General features: G+C 45.2%; 2 protein-coding genes across 2 annotated transcripts in view; both read right to left on the minus strand.

Moving 5' to 3' along the window:
• Window positions 1–4,672, minus strand: part of LOC145394208 (5-oxoprolinase) — a 103,903-nt gene extending 99,231 nt beyond the window's left edge. Inside the window, exon 1 of the mRNA XM_080268197.1 lies at window positions 4,458–4,672. Within this exon, the coding sequence (XP_080124323.1) occupies window positions 4,458–4,619 (162 nt within the window). The 5' untranslated portion in view covers window positions 4,620–4,672. The remainder of the gene's footprint in view (window positions 1–4,457) is intronic.
• Window positions 4,673–17,689: 13,017 nt separating this feature from the next.
• Window positions 17,690–24,510, minus strand: part of LOC145394031 (uncharacterized) — a 37,440-nt gene continuing 30,619 nt past the window's right edge. The window contains exons 9-12 of the mRNA XM_080268001.1: window positions 22,548–22,715; window positions 21,514–21,659; window positions 20,984–21,136; window positions 17,690–18,198 (exon numbers count right to left, since the gene is read on the minus strand). Of these exons, the coding sequence (XP_080124127.1) occupies window positions 17,713–18,198; window positions 20,984–21,136; window positions 21,514–21,659; window positions 22,548–22,715 (953 nt within the window). The 3' untranslated portion in view covers window positions 17,690–17,712. The remainder of the gene's footprint in view (window positions 18,199–20,983; window positions 21,137–21,513; window positions 21,660–22,547; window positions 22,716–24,510) is intronic.

The raw sequence follows: 24,510 nt of genomic DNA on the forward strand, positions 1-24,510 counted from the left end.
TTCCAGGGAAGATTTACTTAGCGTAGAACGGCTGGGCAGGTGAGAGGATAGGGTAATGGAGGGGGAGTAGGGAGGGGAGTCAAGAACGGGGAGAAATGGTTAAATTGTCAACAATGGATGGGACTACAGATGAGATTAGGAGTGCTGACTAGTGTTGGACATTGGCAGTACTGACAGATGATACAAGCAACCACTTGAAAGCCCGGGTGAATTCAAAATAACACAGAATCACAAAAGTGACGCCCCGCGGTATGATCCCTTGCTCCCAAGCGTCACGAAAGTGACGCCCTGTGGTTAAGGGGTTAATGTCCTTTATTGGTGTGAATAGGGTGTTAGGAGCTATGCATGTGCAGTAGGAAGGTGTTTTTCTGAGTTAGGCTAGGTTAGGGTCCATAAGTACCAGTCCAGGAGCCAGTAACCAGAATGTTTAATACTGTATGAACCTACCTCTAAACCCTCATTTTATGCTTCTTTTCCATTTATTTGTCATTTATGTGCCTTATTGGTGTGATTTGGGTCTTAAATAGGTGCTATGCATGTCCAGAGGGAGTTGTATAGGTGTTTCTCTGAGTTAGGGTCCATAAGTCTATAAGCTGGGGCCCAATATCCGTACAGGACCAGTATCCGGACCTGGCTATGGCACATTAACAAAACAGAGAGACGTACAATCTCTTGACTAACATAAGAGTAGCATTTCATTATGTGGATGAGGAGATGATGAAAAAATAGATAGTGGCCATGATCTGCCCCAGGTTGGAATATGCAGAAGCAGTGTGGTCCCCACATAAAAAAAAAAAAAAAGATATAAACAAAATCAAGCGAACACAAAGAACAGCAAACAAGATGGTCCCTAGCCTGGCAGATCTGCCGAACAGGGAAAGGCTGGAAAAACTACACCTGCCTTCCTTAGAACATAAGAGAAAGAGGGGTGACATGACTGCTGTGTTCAGGGCCACGAAAGAAGTTGAAAAATTGACAGAGATGATCTGTTTGTATGGGATGTGAGTAGAAAATAATTATAGAGGAGACCTGTTTGTACAGGATGGGAGCAGACAAAATTGACAGAGAAGATCTATTTGTATGGGATAGGAGAAGAACAAATTGACAGAGAAGATCTGTTTGTATGGGATGGGAGGGTAACAAGAAGCCATGGAATTAAACTGAAAAAGCCAAGCTGTTTGAAGGATATCAAGAAACACAGTTCTCCATATAGATTCAATGACCTGTGGAATACCCTGGACAAAGAGATCGTCCAGTCTAAAAAGTTAAACGAGTTCAAAGCAAAGTCTGACTTACTGAGAAAAAGAGACGGGACCCCACGGGCATAACTCATTTTTTGTATATCACAACTAGGTAAACAACACACACACACACACATTTGGGGTCAAGCATGGTCTGGTCAGGTAGAGGTGCTAATTAGCTTAGGCTTCACAATGCCCTAGTGTGGATGGGGCATAAGGAATAATGGGCCACATATACATGTGCCATATCCCATGTCTTTTTACTTTTTGTTATATTAAAACCATATCAATAACATAAAGTCGCCCAATACACGCCCAATCATTTTCTTAATACCCAAAATGGCGCAACAGGGAGTCAATCAAATTTAAGAGCAAATCGTATTCCAAAGTCATCCAAACTGGTGCGAAACGCACACACCTCGCAACACTCATGCTAGGGCTGTCTCATGCAGAATTTATGAACTGATATTAGTACAGTACATCACATGACTAAATGTAGGGATTTTACTCATTTCATTTAATTTATAAAGGCTCCAACATGCCTGCATGCACTGGTCTTGATCACTTAGCTAATAGCAGCTCTCCATGCTGCTCAGTCTCTGGAAGCCTCCCTAATCAGTCCCTTATGCCTGAAGGCACACTCTATGACCTCATCCCAAGTCATTTTTCAACCTGTCTCTCGCAATCTTATCCCGAAAGATCACACTTCACTGTTTAAAAAAAAAAAAAAAAAAAAAAAAAAAAAAAAAAATGCCTGGTTGATGGCCCACCACCAAGCTGGTGTCATCACAAAGCTCGTTATTTTCTTGTCAGATTTTTCTTTTTTTAGCTGACTCATCTACAATGAAAGTCTATGCTAGTGCCGGGGAAAATTCAATGTACTAATCCTATCAGTATGATGTCTTTTTCTCTGCTAAACCTTAAATTTTCTTACCTGTCCTTCTTCATAATAATATAGGAAAAAAAAAAAAAACATAATAGGCTACTGTGCATCTCCACACTGTGTTTCAGGGCTGAAATTGCTTAAACAATAATACAGGCAATTTTACATATTTTACACATTTCAACTACTAGTATTAGCATTGCGGAAAGTATTAAGAATATAAGGAGTAAATGGGAAGTTGCTGAATGCCATGATGAGTATGCATGAGGGTACTAGGGCTGCAGTGCAAGTGGACAGTGAACTGAGTGAATTTTTCTATTTGAAAGTTGGATTGAAACAGGGATGTGTCATGTCCCTATGTTTGTTCAATCTCTATATGGATGGGGTTATAAATGAGATACATGGTAGGGCAGTGGATGTTGGAGCAGCCCTAATGAAAGAGGGCAGTGTGTGGAAATAACCTGTACTGTTGTTTGCAAATGATACTGTGTTGTTATGTGAAGATGAAGGGGAGCTGCAAGGCTTGGTTAATGAATTTGGGAGAGTGTGTAATAAATGGAATCTAAAGGTGAACATAGAGAAGAGTAAAGTTATGGTCTTTGAGAGAAATGAAGTCACTGAACGTATAGCAAGGTTGAATAAGGAGGATATGGAAAATGTCAGTGCATTTAGGTATGGTACTTTGGTAATGTGATAGGTAAGGACGGAAGTTTTGATGGTACAATGTTTGAAAGGATACAACAAGGAAGAAAATATGCTGGTTCTTTAAAAGCAGTGATAAGATACGGGGAAGTGAGCATGGAAGTGAAAAAATACTGCGTGACAATATTGTGATACCAACTCTAATGTATGGAAGTGGAGGTTGGACCTTGTTGGAGCGACACAAGTCAAGAGCGAGAGCATTGGAAATGAGTTATTTGAGAGGAGCATGTGCAGTCACATGGAGAGACAGACTGATAAATGAGGAAGTGAAGGGGCATTGTGGTGTGGATGTGGATGTGATAGGATGCATCAGGAGAAACACACTGAGGTGGTTAGGCCATGTGGCGAGGATGGGAAGCGAGAGATTGATGAGGAGAGTGTGTGTGAGGTGGAGGGAGAGAGAGGGAAGGGGAGGCCAAGGATGAGATGGAGGGATGGGGTGGAAAGGTACCATATATGACACAGGGGATGTGAACTGAAAGCAGGGCAGTGAAATGGCAGGGGACAGGGCTACATCGAGGCAATTTGTGGCCACCCCTTATGGGATTAAGGCATCTAGCAATAGATAGATAGATTAGGCACACACCGTAATATATCTCCACCACTAGGTACACATCATAATATATCCACAATTAGGTACTATGGGTCACAAAAATATCCATGCATACTATGCGTGAACCATCTGGGACCAAAGAACGAAGGTCAATGAAATATTAGTGTCTGACCTACCACACGTTGACAGCCCTGATGTCGGGGCTATATGTAAACATATAGCAAATGTTGTTTATATTAAGACATTTTCGTACACAATGCAACACTGGTAAACATCAGCAGTTGATCGAATGTTTTCAGTAGGCATCGGACCAACTGTGCACCGATACCTTTGTGGCCCACAAATGAGACAGACATCATAATACTGTATATCTCCACTATTAGATACACACAATAATGTATCACCACTACTACCACACACCAAAATATATCACTACTATCAGGTACACGCCATAATACTGTATATATATCTCTACTATTAGGAACACACCCACATCTCCACTATTAGGTACACATCATATCTCCACTATTAGGTACACATCGTAATATATCTCCACTATTGGAGACACACCATATACTATATCAATGCTACTTCCCACACACCATAATATCATCACTAATGGCCATACACCGTATCACGATTACTGGGCACACCATATCACCACACCAGGGCACTCACCATAATCTATCTCCTACAATCTTCTGTCTGGTAAATTACCAATATGCTGGGAATCGAACCAGGGACTCTCAGGTGAGAGCCAGGCAGCATACCACTACACCACGACCAGGTAAAAGTTAACTCACGTTGTCACAATCTTGTAACCAACGTCCCTCCGCCCCCACTGTGGGCATCAAGAGGATGAGTTAACCCCCTGGCACTCAGGCAAGTAGATGCCTTTAATCTATCCCAAGCACTTACGGCAAGTCAGAATGAAGAGAGAAACCTGTACTCCTACAAAATGCACACACCATATCTCCACTATTTGGGGCACACCATATCACTGTTATTAGACACACATCGTATCTTTTTTACCTGGAACACATCATACCTCAACTACTTATTAAAAACACCAGCTCACCTGCTCCAAAATGCGTCGAATACCTTCAGTTGGAGCATCGTCATAATTACTGGGATCTTCTGAGAGCAGCTTCATCACCCTCACTTTCCCATTTGGACACCGAGCATAGACGTCTGTGAATGTTCCTCCTCGATCTATGGCGAAGCAGAATTTGTCCTCCATGGCTAAAGACGAGCGTCAAAGTTCTGTCAGGACAATCCGACCACCTGCTCTAACTTAACCCTCAATCCAACAGGCTCTGATCATCTGATGGCCGATTGCCAAGGATTCGTCCTAGGTAATTTTTGGCCCACCGAATTAGGCTCATTGTACACGGTTAAAAGTAAAAAGAAACCTTATAATGACAAGTAAGACTAAACTGGTAAAAATTACGGGACTGAACTGGGAAATCAGTAAGGAATATCGTAGACAAAATTCCCCGAGTCCACTGACGTACGAAATAACCAATCATGCCGCTAGTTCCTCTCTCTGCAGCGCTTCGGTTGCGAATGAGTCGTACGTCTGGCAGCCGATGGAGCATGCGCAATGAACGCAAGATGTCACGATTTCTCGCTACACCAGAATGAAATATTAAAAGCAGGGCAACCCTGGCTGTTAAGATTTTAGTTCTCATATTAGGCATGCCTGGTTTCTTGACATTTTGTGTGTGTTCATGTATGGTGTACACTATTCTATTTTCCTGCTTAGGAATTACCAGTTTCTAGAGCCTCACGCTTTCAGTGAGGCTTTTAGACCGGTTTAGACCAGTCTTAATGCTGTTCTGGCGTACAGACTGGTCCAAAGCACTCCTGCCCCATAGCTGTAATGCTAGGTGTTTTAGGGTCGGATTCCCGTCCCTCTAACGCCTAGTGTGTAGCTGGGTTCTCTCTCTAGACCGGAGCTTAGACAAATATTGAAAGAGGCAGGACAAAAACTCAAGGCAACAACCTTACACGTGTATTGCTAAGTCTAGAAGTGGAATGGGTAGATGTCACAAGAGTAATTATTCTGAGTAATTATAAACCTTAGGTCAAGATTGTGGGTTTTAGTATCGCGCAGGATACTATTTAAAATGCAGTATGGTGCCCCTGAGAACGCCCAGACGCCCCCACAAGGAGCCCACAGAGGAGCAACGACAGAGCGCCGGGACTCGGAGCAACAACGGTATAAGTCAGCCCGGGCCGCGCACCCCTATGACCGGGAGCTCGCCCGCCGCCACCATAGCAGGAATACCAGACTACCTTCTGTGCGAGCCTTCACCAACCAGCTAAGGGGTGGAGCTGCATATCCAGCTCCTGCCAGCACCCCAGAGATGGCCTGTAGCCGCTCACCCCTCGCTAAGGAGACGGCCTGTAGCCGGTCTGAGGGTTTCAAGGAGACAGCCTGTAGCCGCTCTGAGGGTTTCAAGGAGATGGCCTGTAGCCGCTCCCGCCTTTATCAGGAGATGGCCTGTAGCCGCTCTGAAGGTGTCTTCCTTGAGACGGCCTGTAGATGCTTCCCCCTCGCTAAGGAGGTGGCCTGTAGCCGCTCCCGCCTTCGTCAGGAGACGGCCTGTAGCCGCTCTGAAGGTTTCTTCCTTGAGACGGCCTGTAGCCGCTTGCCCCTTGCTAAGGAGATGGCCTGTAGCCGCTCTGAGGGTAGTCAGGAGACAGCCTGTAGCCGCTGTGAGGGTAGTCAGGAGATGGCCTGTAGCTGCTTCCGCCTTCGTCAGGAGATGGCCTGTTTCCGCTCCGAAGGTGTTCTTCCTGAGATGGCCTGTAGCTACTCAAACCCCCTCCTAAAGGAGACAGCCTGTAGCCACTCCCACCTTCGTCAGGAGACGGCCTGTAGCCGTTCCAAAGGTGTTTCCCCTGAGACAGCCTGTAGCTGCTCACCCCTCCTGAAGGAGACAGCCTGTAGCCGCTCTGAGGGTAATGAGGAGACGACCTGTAGCTGCTCCCACCTTCACCAGGAGACGGCCTATATCTGCTCCAAAGGTGTTCCTCCTGAGATGGCCTGTAGCCGCTCAACACCCCTCCTGAAGGAGACGGCCTGTAGCCGTTCCCACCTTCGTCAGGAGACGACCTGTAGCTGCTCCCACCTTCGTCAGGAGACCCCCTGTAGCCGCTCCGAAGGTGTTCCCCCTGAGACGGCCTGTAGCCGCTCAACACCCCTCCTGAAGGAGATGGCCTGTAGCTGCTCCGAAGGTGCCTTTGGGTCTGCTGGCAGCCACCCACTCTCCCAGGCCACAGCCAGTAGCCGGGCCTTGGCGAATGCCTGTAGCCACGCCCCCAGGAAGCCACGGCCAGTAGCCAGGCCCTACAGCAGTAGACAGCCTATAGCCATTCCGCCGCCTGGAACTGACGCCTGTTCCCCGGCCCCCAACACAGAGGGAGTCTCGGGACTAGAGGACTAGAGGAGTATTGGAGAGGCCCTGTAGTCTCCCCCGGCCTCTGCTCCCTACAACTGGATCTGGAGGAGATCCACCTGATGGACCCCAATGCAGACCGATGCCGCAGCCCCTTCCTGTCGGCACTGCTAAGCCCTGGGGACTGCAGCCCTCGGGAACCCCAGACCGCCCCCAGAACTCCCGGGCAGGAACTTCCCACACCTCGACGGCGGAGGTCCTCATCCTCCGTCAGGAGCCTGAACGACCGATTCAGGCAATTGTTCGGCCCCAGCCCTGAGGGCCGCACTCCTGTCCCCAACGCTGAGACCACGGGACCCTTCGCCACCCACAGCCCTGGACGAGAACGGACGCCCCTGTGTGTGATCCCGTAGCCTCTAGGTACAGAGACCCACGGTGGTGCCCAGATCAGTAGCGGAGCTGTGCCGCCCCTCCGCCTGCGCACCTGACTGCCACGGTGCCAGATTCAACCGGAGTGACAATAATTGTGTAGTGTCAGTGATCAAACAGTGCAAAGGCAGAATAGTGAACTAACCCTCTAATGGAAGTCAGTAATAATACCAAAGTGGTGGAGTGAATAATAGCTACAGTGAACATTGTAAGTGACCAAGGGGTATAAGGGACGGAGCAGTGAGCTACCCCTCTGATAAGATTCAATAACAATACCAAAGTGGTGGAGTTAGTAACAGTAACAGTTTGAACACAAAATACGAGTCGAAGGTAACGAGGTAAATACGCTACCATCAGAAAATATCTCATCGTACTAAGACCATAATCAGACCCCAGTGCCTTAAGCAACACTCCCCAGTGAGGAAGAACCTTAACAACTCCACACGCACAGAAAACCTGGACTTCCCTAATTAAGGGCACTCTGCCTCAAGTGCTATTCACTGTGACCCAAAACAGTATCCTGCGAGATACTGCTAACCATATTTAGACATAAGAGTTTGTAATCGCCCAATGTACTTGTGCCTGTAACATCTACTCGTTCCTCTGTCCAACTAAGCAATGCACGTGTAAGGTTGTTGCCTGGAGTTTTTGTGTCCTGCCTCTCTCTTATTTGTCTGGGGCAGATCATGGCCACTATCTATTTTTTCATCATCTCCTCATCCACATAATGAAATGCTACTCTTATGTTAGTCAAGAGATTGTACGTCTCTCTGTTTTGTTAATGTGTTTTTCAGGCAACAAATTATCCTGGACCAGCATTCCCAAGTCCTTCTCTTCTCTCACTTTTGTGAGTGATGGTCTGTCGGTACTTTTACCCATTTCCAATATTTTAAATTTTTTTTGCGTCGAATATCATTTCCCACATCCGGCTTCAATCGTGAATCCTATCCAGGTCCTCCTGCAGAATTTTACAGTTTTCTTCACCTTCTGCTCTCCTCATGATCTTTGCATTATCAGCAAACGGACTTGCATAACTGTTCATTCCATCTACCATACTGTTTATGTAAATCAAGAACATTACGGGCGCTAACACTGAGCCCTGTGGGACTCCACTTGTTACTTCCCTCCATCCAGGCATCCTGTCTTTTATTACTGTCCTCATTGTCTGTCTCTCAAGAAGTCTCTCATCCTCTCTGAGAGGTTCCCCATCAGTCCTCCTATGTGTTCCAGTTTCCACATCAGTCGCTTCTGGGATACCTTGTCAATGGCTCTCTCCAAATCTTAATACACACAATCCACCCAACTATCACTTTCCTGTAGCATATCTGTCGCCCTTGAATAGAGGCTCAACAAGTTGGAAACACATGACCTTCCACTTCTGAATCCAAACTGACTTTCTGTCAAAATTTCCATCTCGTCCAGATATTTTATCGATCTGTCTTTCAGGATTCTCTCACACAGTTTTGCAACCATGCTGGTCAGGGACACTGGTCTATAGTTCAGGGGTTCTTCCATGTTCTCTCCCATATAAATAGGTGCCACACTGGCCCTCTTCCTTTCCCAAGTCACTTTCCCTTCTTGCAGAGAAAACAAAATTAAACCGTGAATGTTATCTGCCATTTGTTATCTGCATTCCTTTAATATCCAGTTAGAGATCCCATCTGGTTCTGGGGCCTACCTCACATCTTGAGTTTCAAGATCGTGCAATGGGGCATACTGTAAACTCTTACCCATGAGAGGATGGCATCTCGCCTTACGAACGTGTGTTTGGGAAAGCACCTGTCCTCCTACCAATGCGGCAACACCTACAACCCCCCGCCACCTCCCCCACCTCTGACTCCCTTCACCATCTCAAAATGCGGCTTTCTCACCTACATAGTAACTTAAACCTCCAACCTGACACCATCTCCAACCCGTACAAGCCGGGCGACACCGTCATGATAGCACAGCTCCCTACACCCCACAAGCTTGCACCTCACTTCATAGGACCCTACACCATCACCAACGTCCCCAACTCCTACCAAGTGACGGTTGATTATCACAACACGCCCCGCACACTCAGGAATCGCCATGTGCTCCCATTCCGCACCCCCGCTTCCTCCACCCCCACCCCGCACCCCATGCCACCCACCAAGTCCGCCCCGCCTCCCCCTACCTCCTACGACTGCTACATATCCCCCTCGCCTTCCCTCTCCGCCTCCCCCTCTCCGTCCTCTTCCATCCCTCTTCCCATCATGCCACATCACAACTCACCTGAAGATCCGCCACGCCGCAAATTCCCGACTTCTCCCCCACCCCTTCCCCACCGTCCTCCCCATCCCCCACGCCCACCACCACATGTCTCGCCCATGCACCAACCTCTCCTCCACCTGCCCACAGTTCACCTCGCCCACCGCCCATCACCACTCCCAGCCCTTTCACCGGACTTCGGTCCCCACGCACCCCGCCATCCTCCCCACCATCCCCAGCTCCCCAACACCGCCCACATGCACCTAACTCACCACCCACACCCACCCTAAAAACCACCATCACACGCTCCAGCTGCCTCTCACGCCCACCCACACGATATGTCCCCACCCCTACCACACCCACCTCACCGCAAAATTACACGCCTTCTCCTAACACGAGCCCCATCACACTCACGCTACACCAAGCACAAATCCCGATCACCACCACTCCCCAGAGACACCACACCGCATTCCCCCGTCATAAAACCCCACACTCCCCGGCGATCTCCTGCATTCAGCACAGCTCTCTACAGGAGACAAGACCTACCAACATGAGAATCCGAGGAGCCACATGGGACCATGCCGCCCTTCAGGCACAAACATCACGTCCGTGGCCCCCTCCACCTCCTGCGACTCCTCCGCACCTTCACCAACCCGTCCATCCTCTTCATCACCTGCAACACCCAAATGGACGAAAACCCGGCCACCACAGCATGGAATGCCCTCCTCTAACATCTCCAACCCGTGCACCACACCAACAACACCAAAGTCTATCACCTCCAGTCACGGGGATGTGACTTTTTCCCTGACGACGGTGGTAAAATGCCGGGAATAGTTACTGAGGGCAGCACAACACCCCAGGGAGGAGCCTACGGAGGGGCAGACAGAGAGCAACCAGACCCCGGACAACAGAGACATAAGTCCGCCCGGGCTGTGCATCCCTATGACCCGGAACTCACCCGCCACCACCATAGCAGGAAACGGAGACTACCTTGCGGGCAAGCTGACCCTCGACAGGATCGGGGTGGAGCTCCTTCCTTAGCTCCAAGCAGCACCACAGCGACAGCCAGCAGCTGTGCCCTTTGTGAGACAGCCAGTAGCCGCTCAGACCTCCCAGAGACGGCTAGTAGTCGCTCGGAAGGCATCCCAAAGACGGCCTGCAGCTGCTCTGCCCTGCTGGAGACAGCCGGTAGCTGCTCCCCCTTAAGAGCCATGGCCTGTAGCCGGGCCACATGGCAGGAGATGGCCGGTAGCCGCTCCCCCATCAGGTGCTGCTACACCCCCCTACAGGAACAGTGACGGCTGGTAGCAGCTCGCCCGTCAGGTGGTGTTATACCCCCCTACGGGAACCAGCGATGGCCGGTAGCAACGCTGGGGAGAGAAGGGTACGTCCCCTCTCCTCCTGTAGTTGCCTCAGAGGACAGGACACAGGCAACGGCCAGTAGCCGTGCCCGTCAGCAGGGTACGGCCTGCAGCTGCTCCTCGTCGGCACGTCGTCTTCTATACGGGGCTCAGGCAACGGCTGGTAACTGCGCGTACAGGCAAGTGACGGCTGGTAGCCGCACTTTGCCTGCATCCCCATCAGGGAGTCGGGCCCAGGCGATGGCTGGTAGTCGCCCCTACGACAAAGGGATGGACGGTAGCCACCCTCATTTCGTTGCCCACGGGAACCCAGCGACGGCCAGCAGCTGTGCCAAGGAGGAGCATCAAAGCCCCTCTCCCCCTGTGACTCCACTACAAGATGGCATACTGGCATCAGACCTGCCAACCAACGGGGGCGCAGATGACTCTACTGTCCATCCCCAATGAGGCAACCTTCAGGAGGAAGGCCTCAACCTCAAGGATCCGTGAAGAGGCCCTGTGCTATCTCCAGGGCTATTCTCCGCACAGCCAGCTCCAGAGGAACCCTACCTGATGGACTCTGATGGAGGCCGATGCCGCAGCCCACCCCTGACAGCAGGAGACCTCAGCCGACAGGCCCCTGGGGCCACCCCCAGGAGCCCCGGGCGAGACCTTTCCCCACCCCGACGTAGACGATACTTGTCCTCCGCCAGGCGCCTGAGTGAGCGCTTCAGGAAACTCTTCGGCCCCAGTCCCAAGGGCCAGACCCCAGTTCCCAGCCCCGACAGTGTGGGGCCCTTCGCCGTGTGCAGCCCCGGACAAGACAGGACACCCCTATGAGTGATCCCGTGGCCGCAGGATATGGAGGCCCCTAGCGGAGCTCCGCCCCCTTCAGGAGCTGGGCTGTGAGCTCTCCCGCTGCCCTCCGCCCACGCCGCCACTCCACCCAGTTCCGACAGTGAGTGACAGTGGAAGTGCAGTGACAGTGAAACAGTGACACAGACATCGTCACATTGGGCAGTGTGTTAGAATACTAGAAGGAAACTAAGTCCAAATTCTATCAGAATTACAGGACCGGAAGTATAAACTAACAGTGAAACAGTGACCTAAACATCGGGCCGTGTGTTAGAATACTAGAGGGAAACTAAGCCCAAATTCTATCAGTGTCACAGGACCAGAAGTGAAAACCAACAGTGAAACAGTGACTGGGCAAACCAAACAGTATTACAGTGACTTAAGTGAATGTGCAACTCGGCCCTAGTAATACAATACTTCCGTGACATAAGACCTATAGCCACGTTACCTATTCCTCAAAGCCACAGTGACTGATTCCCCTGTCCAACACTCTAAGGCTGTTCAGTGTACTATACACTTTTATCTTGAACTATTGTCTCAACAGCATCCTGCGAGATACTACTACTCCCTATCTCCGTACATGTTATGTGATTGCCTAGATTCCTGTTTGTGACATCTACCTGTTCCACATTTAGAATTTACCAATGTACGTGTAAGGTTATTGCCCTGAGTTTTTGTGCCCCGTGTCTCTCTTAGTTTACTAAGCTCCGGTCTAGAAAGGGAACCCAGCTGCATTATAGGCTTTAAAGGGATGGGAAACTGACCCTTAAACACCTAGCATAACACTCACAATGCGAGGGGGGGGAGGGAGAAGTTTCTTCACTAACAAAAAACTTTCTCTCTGTTGTTGCTTCTGCCTAACAAACAGGACCCTCATTCCTCTGTCGCTGTTTCCGCCTAATGTAAAGTAAGGAATGTCATAATTATAGCCACATTTACTTACATCTGACAAAAATTTGTAACCGCTTTCAATTCACTTGATGGCCAAGTGCAGACTGCAGGATAAAGTTTACTGGCAGCCAAGAAGACATTGTGAGTGGCCTTGTTCCCTCACATGAAAATAGACTGGCTATAGCTACTGTACTTTCAGTCACCAGGAACTGATTTCCTTCTCCCAACTAACACTTTAAAACAGTAGTTGTCATGTGAAACACAACAGTGAGAGGTATTTCGTAGTTACCTTCAAGCAGTAAAGTGGAATTTTTAAGATGGCAGGAACCTCAGGTCTACAGTATGTGAATAATAAAAAGGGAGGGAAAGCTCAGTAGACCTACATTTGAATCACTAACTCAAAATGTATACCGATACTGGTAATTCATCATCCATACCAATCTCACCTTAAGACTGGGTGAGGCAGTGTCCAGAGTACCAAAAAAAGAGAAAAGAACAAAAAATATATGCCCAACTAAATAGACCATACTCCCATTCAAGGCCCGGAAACTTGGCTTCACCTGATAGGTATAGCTTATTCCAGATGTAGCTTCATATTCACCCATCCAACACAGCCAATCCAATGGTTATCAAGTTAAAAAGGGGTGGTAACCCTGATCATAAAGTGCAAACAAGTCACCCAGCCAAGTCGATTCCTCATCAATTCCTTTGCCTCATCAGTTTCCATATCTCTTTTTCTCACCGACTCATTTACCATATCTATCCACCTTCTTCTTGGCTTACCATGCCTCCCCCCACCATCAAATTCGCTCAGATATACCTTTTCAACACACTGTTCACACCCATTCTCTTCATATGACCATACCATCTACTTAACCAAAAGTATTACAATATAAATGAAGGTAACATAATGGTGGTAATGAAACTATTATATACAGCTGCGTACTTTTTATATTTATGGAGTATACAGGTACTGTGTAATTCAGTTAAGACTTTATTTACATACAAATATGCAATATAAACATACTGAACAGGAGAAAAATGCAAGAATCTGCTAGTTCAGTACAATAAATGCTTACGATAATGGAAGGTACCCTGTACTGGTACTACTCTACTGTATGGTGCCAACATCAATTGCAGAGAAATTTTTCTAAGAAAATCACTAGAATCAGGGTTATGACAAACATCTTTATTAGTGCCATGTTTCAGCATTAATAAAGATGATTGTCACAACTCTTATCCTGCTTTTTATTTTCCGACTGTGCTTGCCACATGGCAAATCTATCTTTGACACCTTTTTTTTTTTTCTTATTTATTTTTTCAGCCTGCCTCATACAATGATCATCACCCCAACTTCCTTTTCCCACCCAAGCCTCAAATATCTCTGTAAAAATGTATACAAATCACAGACACATTCCTTGACTCTCAGAGCCTAATACTACATAACATTCACAAGAATGTAGATGTATTGGCAAAGGCCAGCAGAGAAAAATGAGAAGCAAAAAGAGGTGAAATGAGTGGATGAGGTTTATCCCAGACTGTACATGTGACTGAATCAAATCCTGATCTGTTTTAATAAGGCTTACCCCACATTATTTTATCCCTTCAGTCCAAGGATGTATTATATATTTTACTAGTTTAGTCTACCTTCCTCAACATGATCTTATTTACTTTGGAGAGACATCAGACTGGAGGAGCTTGGCTGTTGCCGTCACTAATCCATTCAAGGCAACAGGTCTTCCCATGTTGAATAAAGGCAACTGGAAGTGCCAGGAAAAAAGTAAAGTACTGTATTATGTCATCATACTGAGGGGGTTATTCATCACTTGTGTGGTCTTTATGAGTCAAGAGTGAAAAAAATCTCCTAACCATCTGATGACACTGGAAGTCTAAACTGCCAAGTATTTTGTAATGGCTACCACCATATAATATTATTCATTTAACCCCATCATGTTTCTGGGCCAGGGAGATTATGTCCGTGCTAGAGTTAGCCAATCTCGCACTAACCCACATCTTCACGTCATGATATTTTTCTTTGATCGTTCTGTGTAAATACACTTTTCAAGATAGAATATTGGTTTTGGTGTCATTTTAAAGCTAAATAGTTGTACTTTATCGCAGCATGTTCAAAAAAGGAAAAAAAAGAAAATGAAAAGTCAAAATGACAAGTTCATAGGTGAAAACCAAAAATTTTATACCTTGTCGTACAAAAATATTCAGCATAAAAAAAAAAAAAAAAAGGTAATAAAGATATATAAATCTGGTTTAAACCACACAAAAGTACAATAAATTACTTTTTTACAATGATCTATAGATTATGGTTATTTCTGCATTTTACTGCATGGTACAGCAAAAGGAAAAAGAACCACAATTTTTTAATGATTCTTGGCTGCATATTCACTTCGCGACCTTTTTCTCTGATCGGTCTCTCTGATCAGTCAGTGTAAATACACTTTTTATGATAGGATGCTGGTTGAGGTGTTATTTTGATCCTGTTGAGCTTTATTGTTATGTTCAAAAAAGGAGAACAAAGAAAATTACAAATCAAACTGACAAGTTGAAGCTGGGCAAAAACCAAAAATTTTATACCTTAAAAAAAAAAAAAACTAAAGGTATATAAACATGGTTTAAACAATGCAAACGTAGAATAAATTTCCTTTATAATGATATATAGTTTATGTCAACTTATGCATGTTATTGCACGACACAGTGAAAGAAACAAGAATCACAATTTCGTATGATTCTTGGCCATATATTCGCTTAGCGATCTTTTTCTTTGATCGGTCTTTGTAAGTATAGTTTTCATGATAGAATGCTGGTTTTGGTGTCATGTTAAAGTTGAATGGTTGTACTTTATTGTAGTACTGTATGCTCAAAAAAGGGAAAACAAAGAATATAAAAAGTCAAAGTGACGAGTTGAAGTTAGGAAAAAAAACAAAACTTTATACCGTGCTGTAAAAAATAGTTGCCAAGAATAATGCAATAATGAGACAAAGCCATGAGTCAGACCAGCTGTGCAGTACTCGCCACGCATAGAGCAATCATTCTGCAATATCATGCTCAAATCTCTTTGTTATGATGTGTAAACGTGATTAATGGTGAATATTTTACAAAAGTATCTTAAAATGACACATGAACGCAACATCGGAATCTCTGATGTTGGATTTGAAATGATGCGAAAATGCGTCATCAGAATCTCAAAGGGTTAACTCCTTGAATCTGATGATATATTTTACAGTTAACTCTTGCTATATCCAAAGAACTTTATTCAGTTTTAGATATACTTTTTCAAGAGAGTTAAATACAGCCTTAGTAATTTCCCGTCACTACTACGTGTAGATATTTGCCTAAAATGAATATAATTGTCATACTGCAGAAAGAATGAAAATTTAACACTGTAATATTCATGCTGCTATTGTGAGCACGGCAATAGGCAGGATGCAGGTGAGGAAGGCAGCAGGTGGGTCTGGGCTGACTGCTGAAATATTGAAAGCCTCAGGAGATACAGGAGTGAGGTTAGTCACCGACCTGATAAATACGATTACCGTATATATGAGTGTGTTGTTCCAGATGATTGTTGAAGAGTGTGTTAAATGTGTACAAGGAAAAGAGTGATGCCCTGGAATGAGGAAATTATAGAGCCATAAAGCTTTTAGACTAGATAATGTAGGTAAAGGAGAGAGTTCTACAAGGCATGAGTAGAGAAAGACTGAATATTGATGAGATGCAGTTTGGGTTTATGCCAGGCAAAGGAACCACTGATGCCATATTCAATGTTTGACAGTTTCAGGAAAAATACATAGGAAAGAAAAGGGAACTGTACTTTCTATCTGTTGATATGGGGAAGGCCTCTGACAGAGTCCCTGGAGAGGTGGTGAGGTGAACGAGAAAGCTTGGGATCGAGGAGTGGCTGGTTAGGGTAGTTATGGCCATGTGTGTGGGTGCTCACATCCAGGTAAGGGTGAATGGAGATCTGAGTAATGAGTTTTCCATGAATGTCAGTGTGCATTAGGGGTCAGTCTTGTGCCCCGTGCTGTTTATCATGGTACTTGAAGCCCTCTCACATGACTTTGCAAATGGCTTCCGGTGGGAGATGTTGTATGCTGATGATTTGGTGTTGGTTGAAGAGAATGAAAGGGAGATGGGGGAAATATTTAGGAAGTGGAGAGACGGTATGGGGCACGAAGGCTTAAGAGTAAATGCAGATAAACCAAAAGTGATGGTATCTAGGGCTGGGGGTGGTGCTGTCAAAGAACAGGAAGAGTTGCCAAGTGCAATTTGCCACAAGGGTGTGGAAAGTATTTCCATCTTGTGCAGTGTTTGTGATAAGTGGGTGCATAATGAATGAAGTGGTATTAGAGGTAGACTCCGAGATAATGCTGATTTCATGTGTGCACAGTGTCAGGGAGAGCATATGGATGTTGCCAGGCATGAAAGGATTGAACTTGATGGTGAGTCTCTTGAGTGTGTGGAAGAGTTTTGTCATTTGGGAGACATGTTATGTGCTGGAGGTGGGGCAGGAGCTAGCTCTGTGCCTAGAATGAGGAGTGGTTGGAAGAAGTTCAGGGAGCTGTTGCCTCTCCTGACACTGAGAGAGCTCTCCCTCCATGCTAAGGGATCTTTGTATGTGGTGTAATGCTGTATGGCAGTGAGACATGGCCAGTAAGGGAAACGGATATTTGCAAGCTTAAACATACAGAAATGGCAATGATTAGGTGGATGTGCAATGCGTCCTTGAGTGCAAGGCCTTGGGGGATGGGGCTAGGTTTACAATAGAAGAGTTGAGAGGAAGGATGGGACTGGAGTGTATTGGTGTTGCAATGGCAAGAGGTAAATTGAGATAGTTTGGGCATGTGGAGAGAATGGGGGTAGATAACTGGGTGCAGAGTGTGAGAAGTGTTAATGTTAGGGGTAGGATAGTGAGAGGTAGACAGAAAAAGACCAGAGACAAGGTCATTGAGCGTGACCTCAGGGTTAAGGGACTAAATAGGGAAGCTGTCAGAGATTGAGAAGCATGGACAGCTGCCATTAGGTGACCAAGCTCGATGCATGCAACCATGTTGGAGCCTTCAAAAATGAAAATGAATACATCAGACTGAAGGGGTTTATGAATGCTGAAGGAGTTTACGAATGCCCTTGTATGGCCGAATATAGAGTACAGGAGAGGTAAATGTCCCCATGATGACTAGTGCATTGGAATGTGATTGCCAGGATTCTGTGCCTGACAGACATCATACAGTGAGGGATAATGTGGCATGACACTGTGGTTGTATATGTGTGGGCTGTAACTGTGGATGAAGCCTGGATGGTTCACTCCTCCACCACCTGGGATTTGAGTGGTTGGGCCCGCAGTGGTGGTGGTGGCAGAAGTGGTGGCAGTGTGCGCTATCGGTGGGGATATGGGCTGGTTCGAGTGTAACCCCTGGCCACTCCCTCCAGCACCTCCTCCTTGAGGGTGAGATGTTAAATTTGGGTGCTGCTGGGTGTGGGTCAGAGCAGCAAGAAGTTTGGGCATGTGTGCGGGTTTTAGGGTGCGTCTTGCGGCCAGTCTGGGATTGCGGTGTACTGGGGGCACCCTCCCTCTTCCACCCCCAACCCCCTGCCCTTCCTCTTCACCCCGACCCGTTTCTTCTGGGTGACTTGTTCGCATATGTGTCTTTAAGTGGTGAACCTGAAACACACAAATCTCAGCTTTCCAGCAAAAAACTTACAAATGCTAAAGCTTATAATAATAATAATGATAATTATAATAATAATAATAATAATAATAATAAAAATAATAATAATAATCCATCCATCCATCCATCCATCATCCAATTCTACGTTGCCCCATGAGGGGCGTAGGAGCCCGGGGCTAGGCAAGTTGGTCCTGACACTGAAGATGAGAGTGACCAGCCTCACTCATCCCTGAGTGGCATTACGTGAGCAATAACCCCAACCACCCCATGGATATAAACCTTCACCGGCTCAATCCGATTGGAGCACCGTAATCACCCACTAAACCACCAGGTGCCATAATTTGGTTATATGGTTACCACCCAGCATAGTAAATGGTTTCCTGGTGTACAGGAAACCATTTGGCTTGTCACTCAGTGTTGAATCACCCACAGGCAGAAGGAAGAGAAAAGAATGAAGGACAGAAAGACAAAAGAGAGCATAATGATAATCCATCCATCATCCAATCCTATGTTGCCCCATGAGCTGTGGAGGAGCCCAGGGTTAGGCAAGTTGGTCCTGACAATTAAGATGAGAGTGACCAGCCTCAGTCATCCCTGAGTGGCATTGCATGAGTCAACTTCCCCTTGGATATAAACTTACACAGGCTCAATCTGACTGGAGCACCTTAATTACCCACTGAACCACCAGGCACCATAATTTGGTTATATGGTTACCACCTGGCATAGTAAATGGTTTCCTGGTGTACAGAAAACCATTTGGCTTGTCACTCTGTGTAGAGTCATCCATAGGCATAAGGAAGGGGAAAGAATGAAGGAAAGAAAGGCAGAAGAGGGAATGTAAAGTCATCCATGGGCAGAGGGATGCGGAAAGAATGAAGAAAGAATGACAGAAGAGGAAGGAAGGACGAAAGGAAAAGGCAGATACCCAAAGCAGGACTACATCGAGTGACTGGATGGTAAGCGCCCCCAAGTACCACACAAAATATAAAAGGAGTAAATAAATAATCAATAAGCGTATGGACAGCCCCCTGAAGATTTATGTCATGAAACAAAATGCAGGTGATAAAGCTGGAAAAGGAAGAAGAATGCATGAGAGAAAAGTATAAAACAAGTGCATTCAGTACTGCCACACAATACAAAGTCCTCTACCAGATGATACCCATAAACATGTAATTGACTTGGGAATAGATGGCTGGTTGTTCTGCACACCGTCATGGTATGGGGAACAACTGTGTGAAGTTATATCAAAATTTGTCCTTGCATGTGGAAGTTACAGAGCTGACAAGAATGTAGGTATGGCTGTTCAGTAGGACAGCAGCCGACCTTGTCTGGGACCCAAGTGTGGCCTTGACTATGGAAGTAGATGGCTGGTTGTTGTGCACAACACACCATCATGGTATGGGGAACAACTGTGTGAAGTTATAACAAAATCTGTCCACACGTGCAAGTTACAGAGTGGACATGCAACTGCAGACAACCTTGTCTAAGCTCCAAGTATGACCTTGATCTTGGGAGTAGATGGCTGATTGTAGTGTACAACACAACATCATGGTATGAGGAATAATTATGTGAAGTTATATCAAAATCTGTCCATGCATTTGGAAATTGCTGAGAGGATAAAAAATTGCAAATGACCTTGTTTGAGCCCCAAGTGAGACCTTGACCTTGGGAGTAATTGGCTGACTGTTGGGCACAAAACACCGTCATGGTATGGAGAACAATTGTGTGAAGTTATATAAAAAATCTGTCCATGCATGTTAAAGTTACAAAGCAAACACGAAATTGCTGATGGACTGACGTACTGACATGCTGAAGGAACTGTGCAAACCAATACTCCTCAACCAGCTTCACCAGCAGGGGACCAATAAGTGAATAAAAAATAAGAATATGAACAAAGCATCCCCGGGTCTCTGTCATGACCAGTATGAAGTTTTTGAGGGGAAGCAATAGAGAACATCAATAAAACTAACACTTAGAGATACATCATCCTGCAAAGAAATATTAATAGACCAGTATGCAGATATTCAAATTACCATCCATTGCACCCATCATCAAATCCTTTATTGATTCCATTAGAAACACAGGTGCCTGGGACTTGGGTACTTAATGCAGACATTTAAGATGGATATAACCAGTTGCTTTCCACCGAGCAGCACTGTGAGAGCAATAAATCCTAACTACCCCTTGGATTCAAAACCAATATGAGCTCCATAAGGATTGGAGGGCCTTAACCTACTAGATAATCAGATGTACATTTGATTACGGTATATGGTTACCACTGAACACAGTCAATAATTTCCTGAGCTACCAGAAGCATTTTGGCTGTCATTTAGTGCAACAAATATCACCCACAGGTAGCATTAAATCAAGTAAAAGGATGGTGCGCAAAATACTATCTATCTATAGCCAGATGTGCCCAGCATCCTCAATATTGGACAGAACTAGGTATTTCCAAAAGTTAACAAAAAAGGGAATCCCGGGGTAGAGACCTATGAGCTTCGTGACCATGAGCCGATAGGCAAAGGACGGTATGCTTAGTACTCTTCCGGCACAATCCCTCACACAGGAACCCTGGGAGCTAACGGGTTAAGCACTGGCAAAGCTATCAGTTTCCTTAACCCAATTATGCCCAGTGTCCTCAATACAGGACAGAAATGGCCATTTTCAAAAGTAAATAATGAAGGCAACCAAAGATAGGGACCTATGAGCTTCACAACTAAGAGCCGATAGGAGGAGGACAGTGCTACACTGCACCATGTATCATAAATGTACACCCACCTGTGAAAATGTAAGCAAACAAATGATGCAGGTGTACGGCCTCTCCCCTGTATGGCGTCTCATATGGCGTTTGAAATTGCCAGACTCCACAAACTGCTTGTTGCAAACGGTGCATGCGTACCGCAGCTCCTTGTTGTGGTACCGCAGATGGACCTGTTAACAGCCATAAGGCAAATTCTTAGTTATGGGACCTAAATGTCAAAAACAGGCACACTGGCCATAAATGAGACTGAAAAATGTGTACAGTACTCCATTTTAAGTTTCATACAGATGGCAGTGGAGAAGGACACCTTCTTATGTGGCACATATATAATGAAGAGACTGCTGCTTGGATAAACAAATATCCCTCAACCATTTCCCCATCTCCCAAAACGAGGATGATGGCCTGCAGGAGATGGGCAACTTCAGCCTGCCATCTGCTGGGTACATGTTCTGAAGAACCTGATGCTACAACAACAACATTTCAAGAAAAAATATTAGAGATTAATGAATGTACAAAAGCTGAAACTAAAAAGAGAGGCCAGCATTACCTTGAGATCATGTGAGCGAGTGAACTGCTTGTCACACATATGGCATGGATATGGCTTCACCTGGCTGTGTTTGAGGCGGTGGCGACGGAGGTCTGTACCTGTCACGTACGTTGCTCCACAGATTTCACATGCATAGTCCCTCTCACCTGTCATACAAAAACAAGGGTACGGGTACATAAGGAAAATAAATAATACTATCATCAACCTGATCATTTTTCACTCAAGGATGAGGTGGGCCAGGGCTTAGAAAGCATGGAAAGAGAAAAACACTACCTGTACCGAAAAAGAAAAATAGACAGGGTTGTCTTCTCTATGCCTCTAATCTTCCAATTACCATGCTCTCTATAATCTCTGACTTGAGTACTTTCTCAATACTGACAGTTCAGTTACTGTGTCTTTAATCTTCCAACTATCATACTCTACATTCCCTAACTACAGAATACTGATTGTGCTTTCTCAACACTTCCTGTTCAATTACTGTATCCTGTATGCTCTTCAACAAGTAATTTAGAAAAATCAGATTCCAATGGAACTTAGATATGGTATCCATTCCTTACAGTGATTTTCTAGTGGAGAACAAAATACAGTAAGAGCCAATCCCAGATTAAACAATCATACAGGCCAATGGCTAAGTTGCAGTATTCTATATCACTTAGCAATTGGAGACCAACCTACTGTATACTACTGTACATGTGCAAGTCAAGGTCATTAATACAATTACAGCATATTTTTTCTAGACCGATGAATATCATAAACCTCTTTCAGTCCAGCTGATGGCTAACCGTAGTCAGATTGAAAGATAAATTTGACTAGTGCCCAGGGACATCTGTTTCTACTCCATGATGAAAGCTCAAATGAATTTAATATAACCATATATTAGTAGCTACTGGATATTATTTAAGCTGTGGGAGTTGTCCAGTTCCATCAGGTAAAAGCACACTAGCTAAATATAATGCACTCTACTGCTATAACACCAAGCATACAGGAAAACTACTATTGCACAATTTATCTACAGTGTGGTTTGAAATTCTCACCTGTGTGTAATTTGTTGTGTCTTTTCAATGCATTAATGGCAAAGAAAGACTGGCCACAAATCTCACACGTAAAGCGTCGCTCTCCTGTGTGGTACACAAGATGCATCTCCATATTCGCTTTACGACTGAATGTCTTACGGCAAACACGGCATTCAAATGGTCGTTCTCCTGCAAGAAAATTCATACAGGTAGTGTAAAATAAAAGAAAAAAACATGTAAAAGAGCTCCCATAAATGTCTGCAGCAGGTACAGCTGCACACGAAAATATCATTCCCTTTTCAAGTGAATAATAACAAACACCTCTAATATACTATAGCAGTACCCATGTGTGTGTGTGTGTGTGTGTGTGTGTGTGTGTGTGTGTATTTTGGGCAGCCAAAACTACATTCAAATTGCACCGAAATTGGCATAAAAATCGCAAAAAATTCGCTGATGTGAAAAAACATGGTCTCATCACGATTGAAAACCTTTAACTATATTTAATGAGCAATCACCTTTCGACTAAAAAACGCCGATCCCGGTGCCGAGCATAGAATATCGTAGAATTTTTTGCCCATTGGTACAACTAAAATATTCTGTAGCAGTAGCCATGTGTCTGTGTGCGTATTTTGGACTTGCGTTCGGACAACTTGGGTTCCATTCCCGAAGCTGCAAATAACGCAATCAATTGGTTAGCTGTAAAAAATCCAAGTGACAACGTTACACTAGAACAGCACATAAATGCGAGAGCCCTGCGCAGGAGCAAGTGCGAGGGGCCCAAATGGCCCACTAGCACTTGTATACTGAATATCTGTGGCCAAATGCCATTATCCTGGATGCAGTAAGTGGCACACTGTCCTCTGCCATCACATTTCCCTCTCCAATTCACACCACCATCCCTCATATACTTCTCCACCCTATCCCTCTACAGTAAACCCTTGATATAACGAACCCCGGTATTGCGAATTTCGGATACTGTATAACGAACGGCCAAATCGCGACCAATCTTCCCCTGCATTTTGTGAACAACAGATGCTAAATGTGGGGGATAGTTCGTGAATCAGCCCACGGTGACTACAGCATCCTTTCCTGGCACAGTAAGTGTGCTGTAACAGTGCTACATTACACCAGTACTGTATTCTTATTATAGGTATTGCATTTATATGTACAACTTCATACAGGATGGTATTTTCATGTATAACTAAATAAACCATTGAATTCTCCATGTAAAACTTCACAGAATAAGTTTAGGTTGTGGCTGCGAACGTAGGACAGAACAACTCCCCAGATATAGCGACCTAGGTTCGGTAGTCCCTTGGATAATACCAACCCTCGGATATAGTGAACTATCAGATATAGCGACCCATCCCTCCCTTCAAATAGTTCGTTATATCAAAGGTTTACTGTACTTCATCCTTGGTCTAGCCCTCCTTCCATTCAAAGAATTCTGAGATATTGCTTGGATTCCAAAAAACACTACTGCTATCAAAAGTTACTGCTCACTATCTCATTATTTATTGTAGTTTAGTGGACCAATGTTGATGTCTGCAACTGCACATGATGGTATCCATTATATGCACTAACATAATATATGAGAATTTATGGAAGTCAGTTAACCTTCAAATTCTGAACAATCACATCCAGTGCCTACTTTGGATCATGCATGTTATTTAAATGAAAAACAAAAACAAAATACAATAAAATAATAAATAAATCAACCCATTTCTAGCTTGAGACCTTAGTACCTGGGTGTGAGGCCACAACTGTCTCACATCATAATGTACTCTGCCATCAGGCTGCCCTCCCTTCAGTAGAAAAAAAAACAAAAAAAAAAAGTTGTTTTGGCTGCCCTCCCTTCAGTAAAAAAAAAAAAAAAAAAAAAAAAGTTGTTTCTAACAACCAATTCACATAATGTTGAAGTGAAATCCCCCCTCGGATCATTGTCTGATTCAAGCCACCACTTTAACACCTACCACACCCTCCT

This window comes from Coenobita brevimanus, chromosome 26 (assembly GCF_032717465.1).
Source record: "Coenobita brevimanus isolate Jiangsu-jjx chromosome 26, ASM3271746v2, whole genome shotgun sequence".
Lineage (NCBI taxonomy): Eukaryota > Metazoa > Arthropoda > Malacostraca > Decapoda > Coenobitidae > Coenobita > Coenobita brevimanus.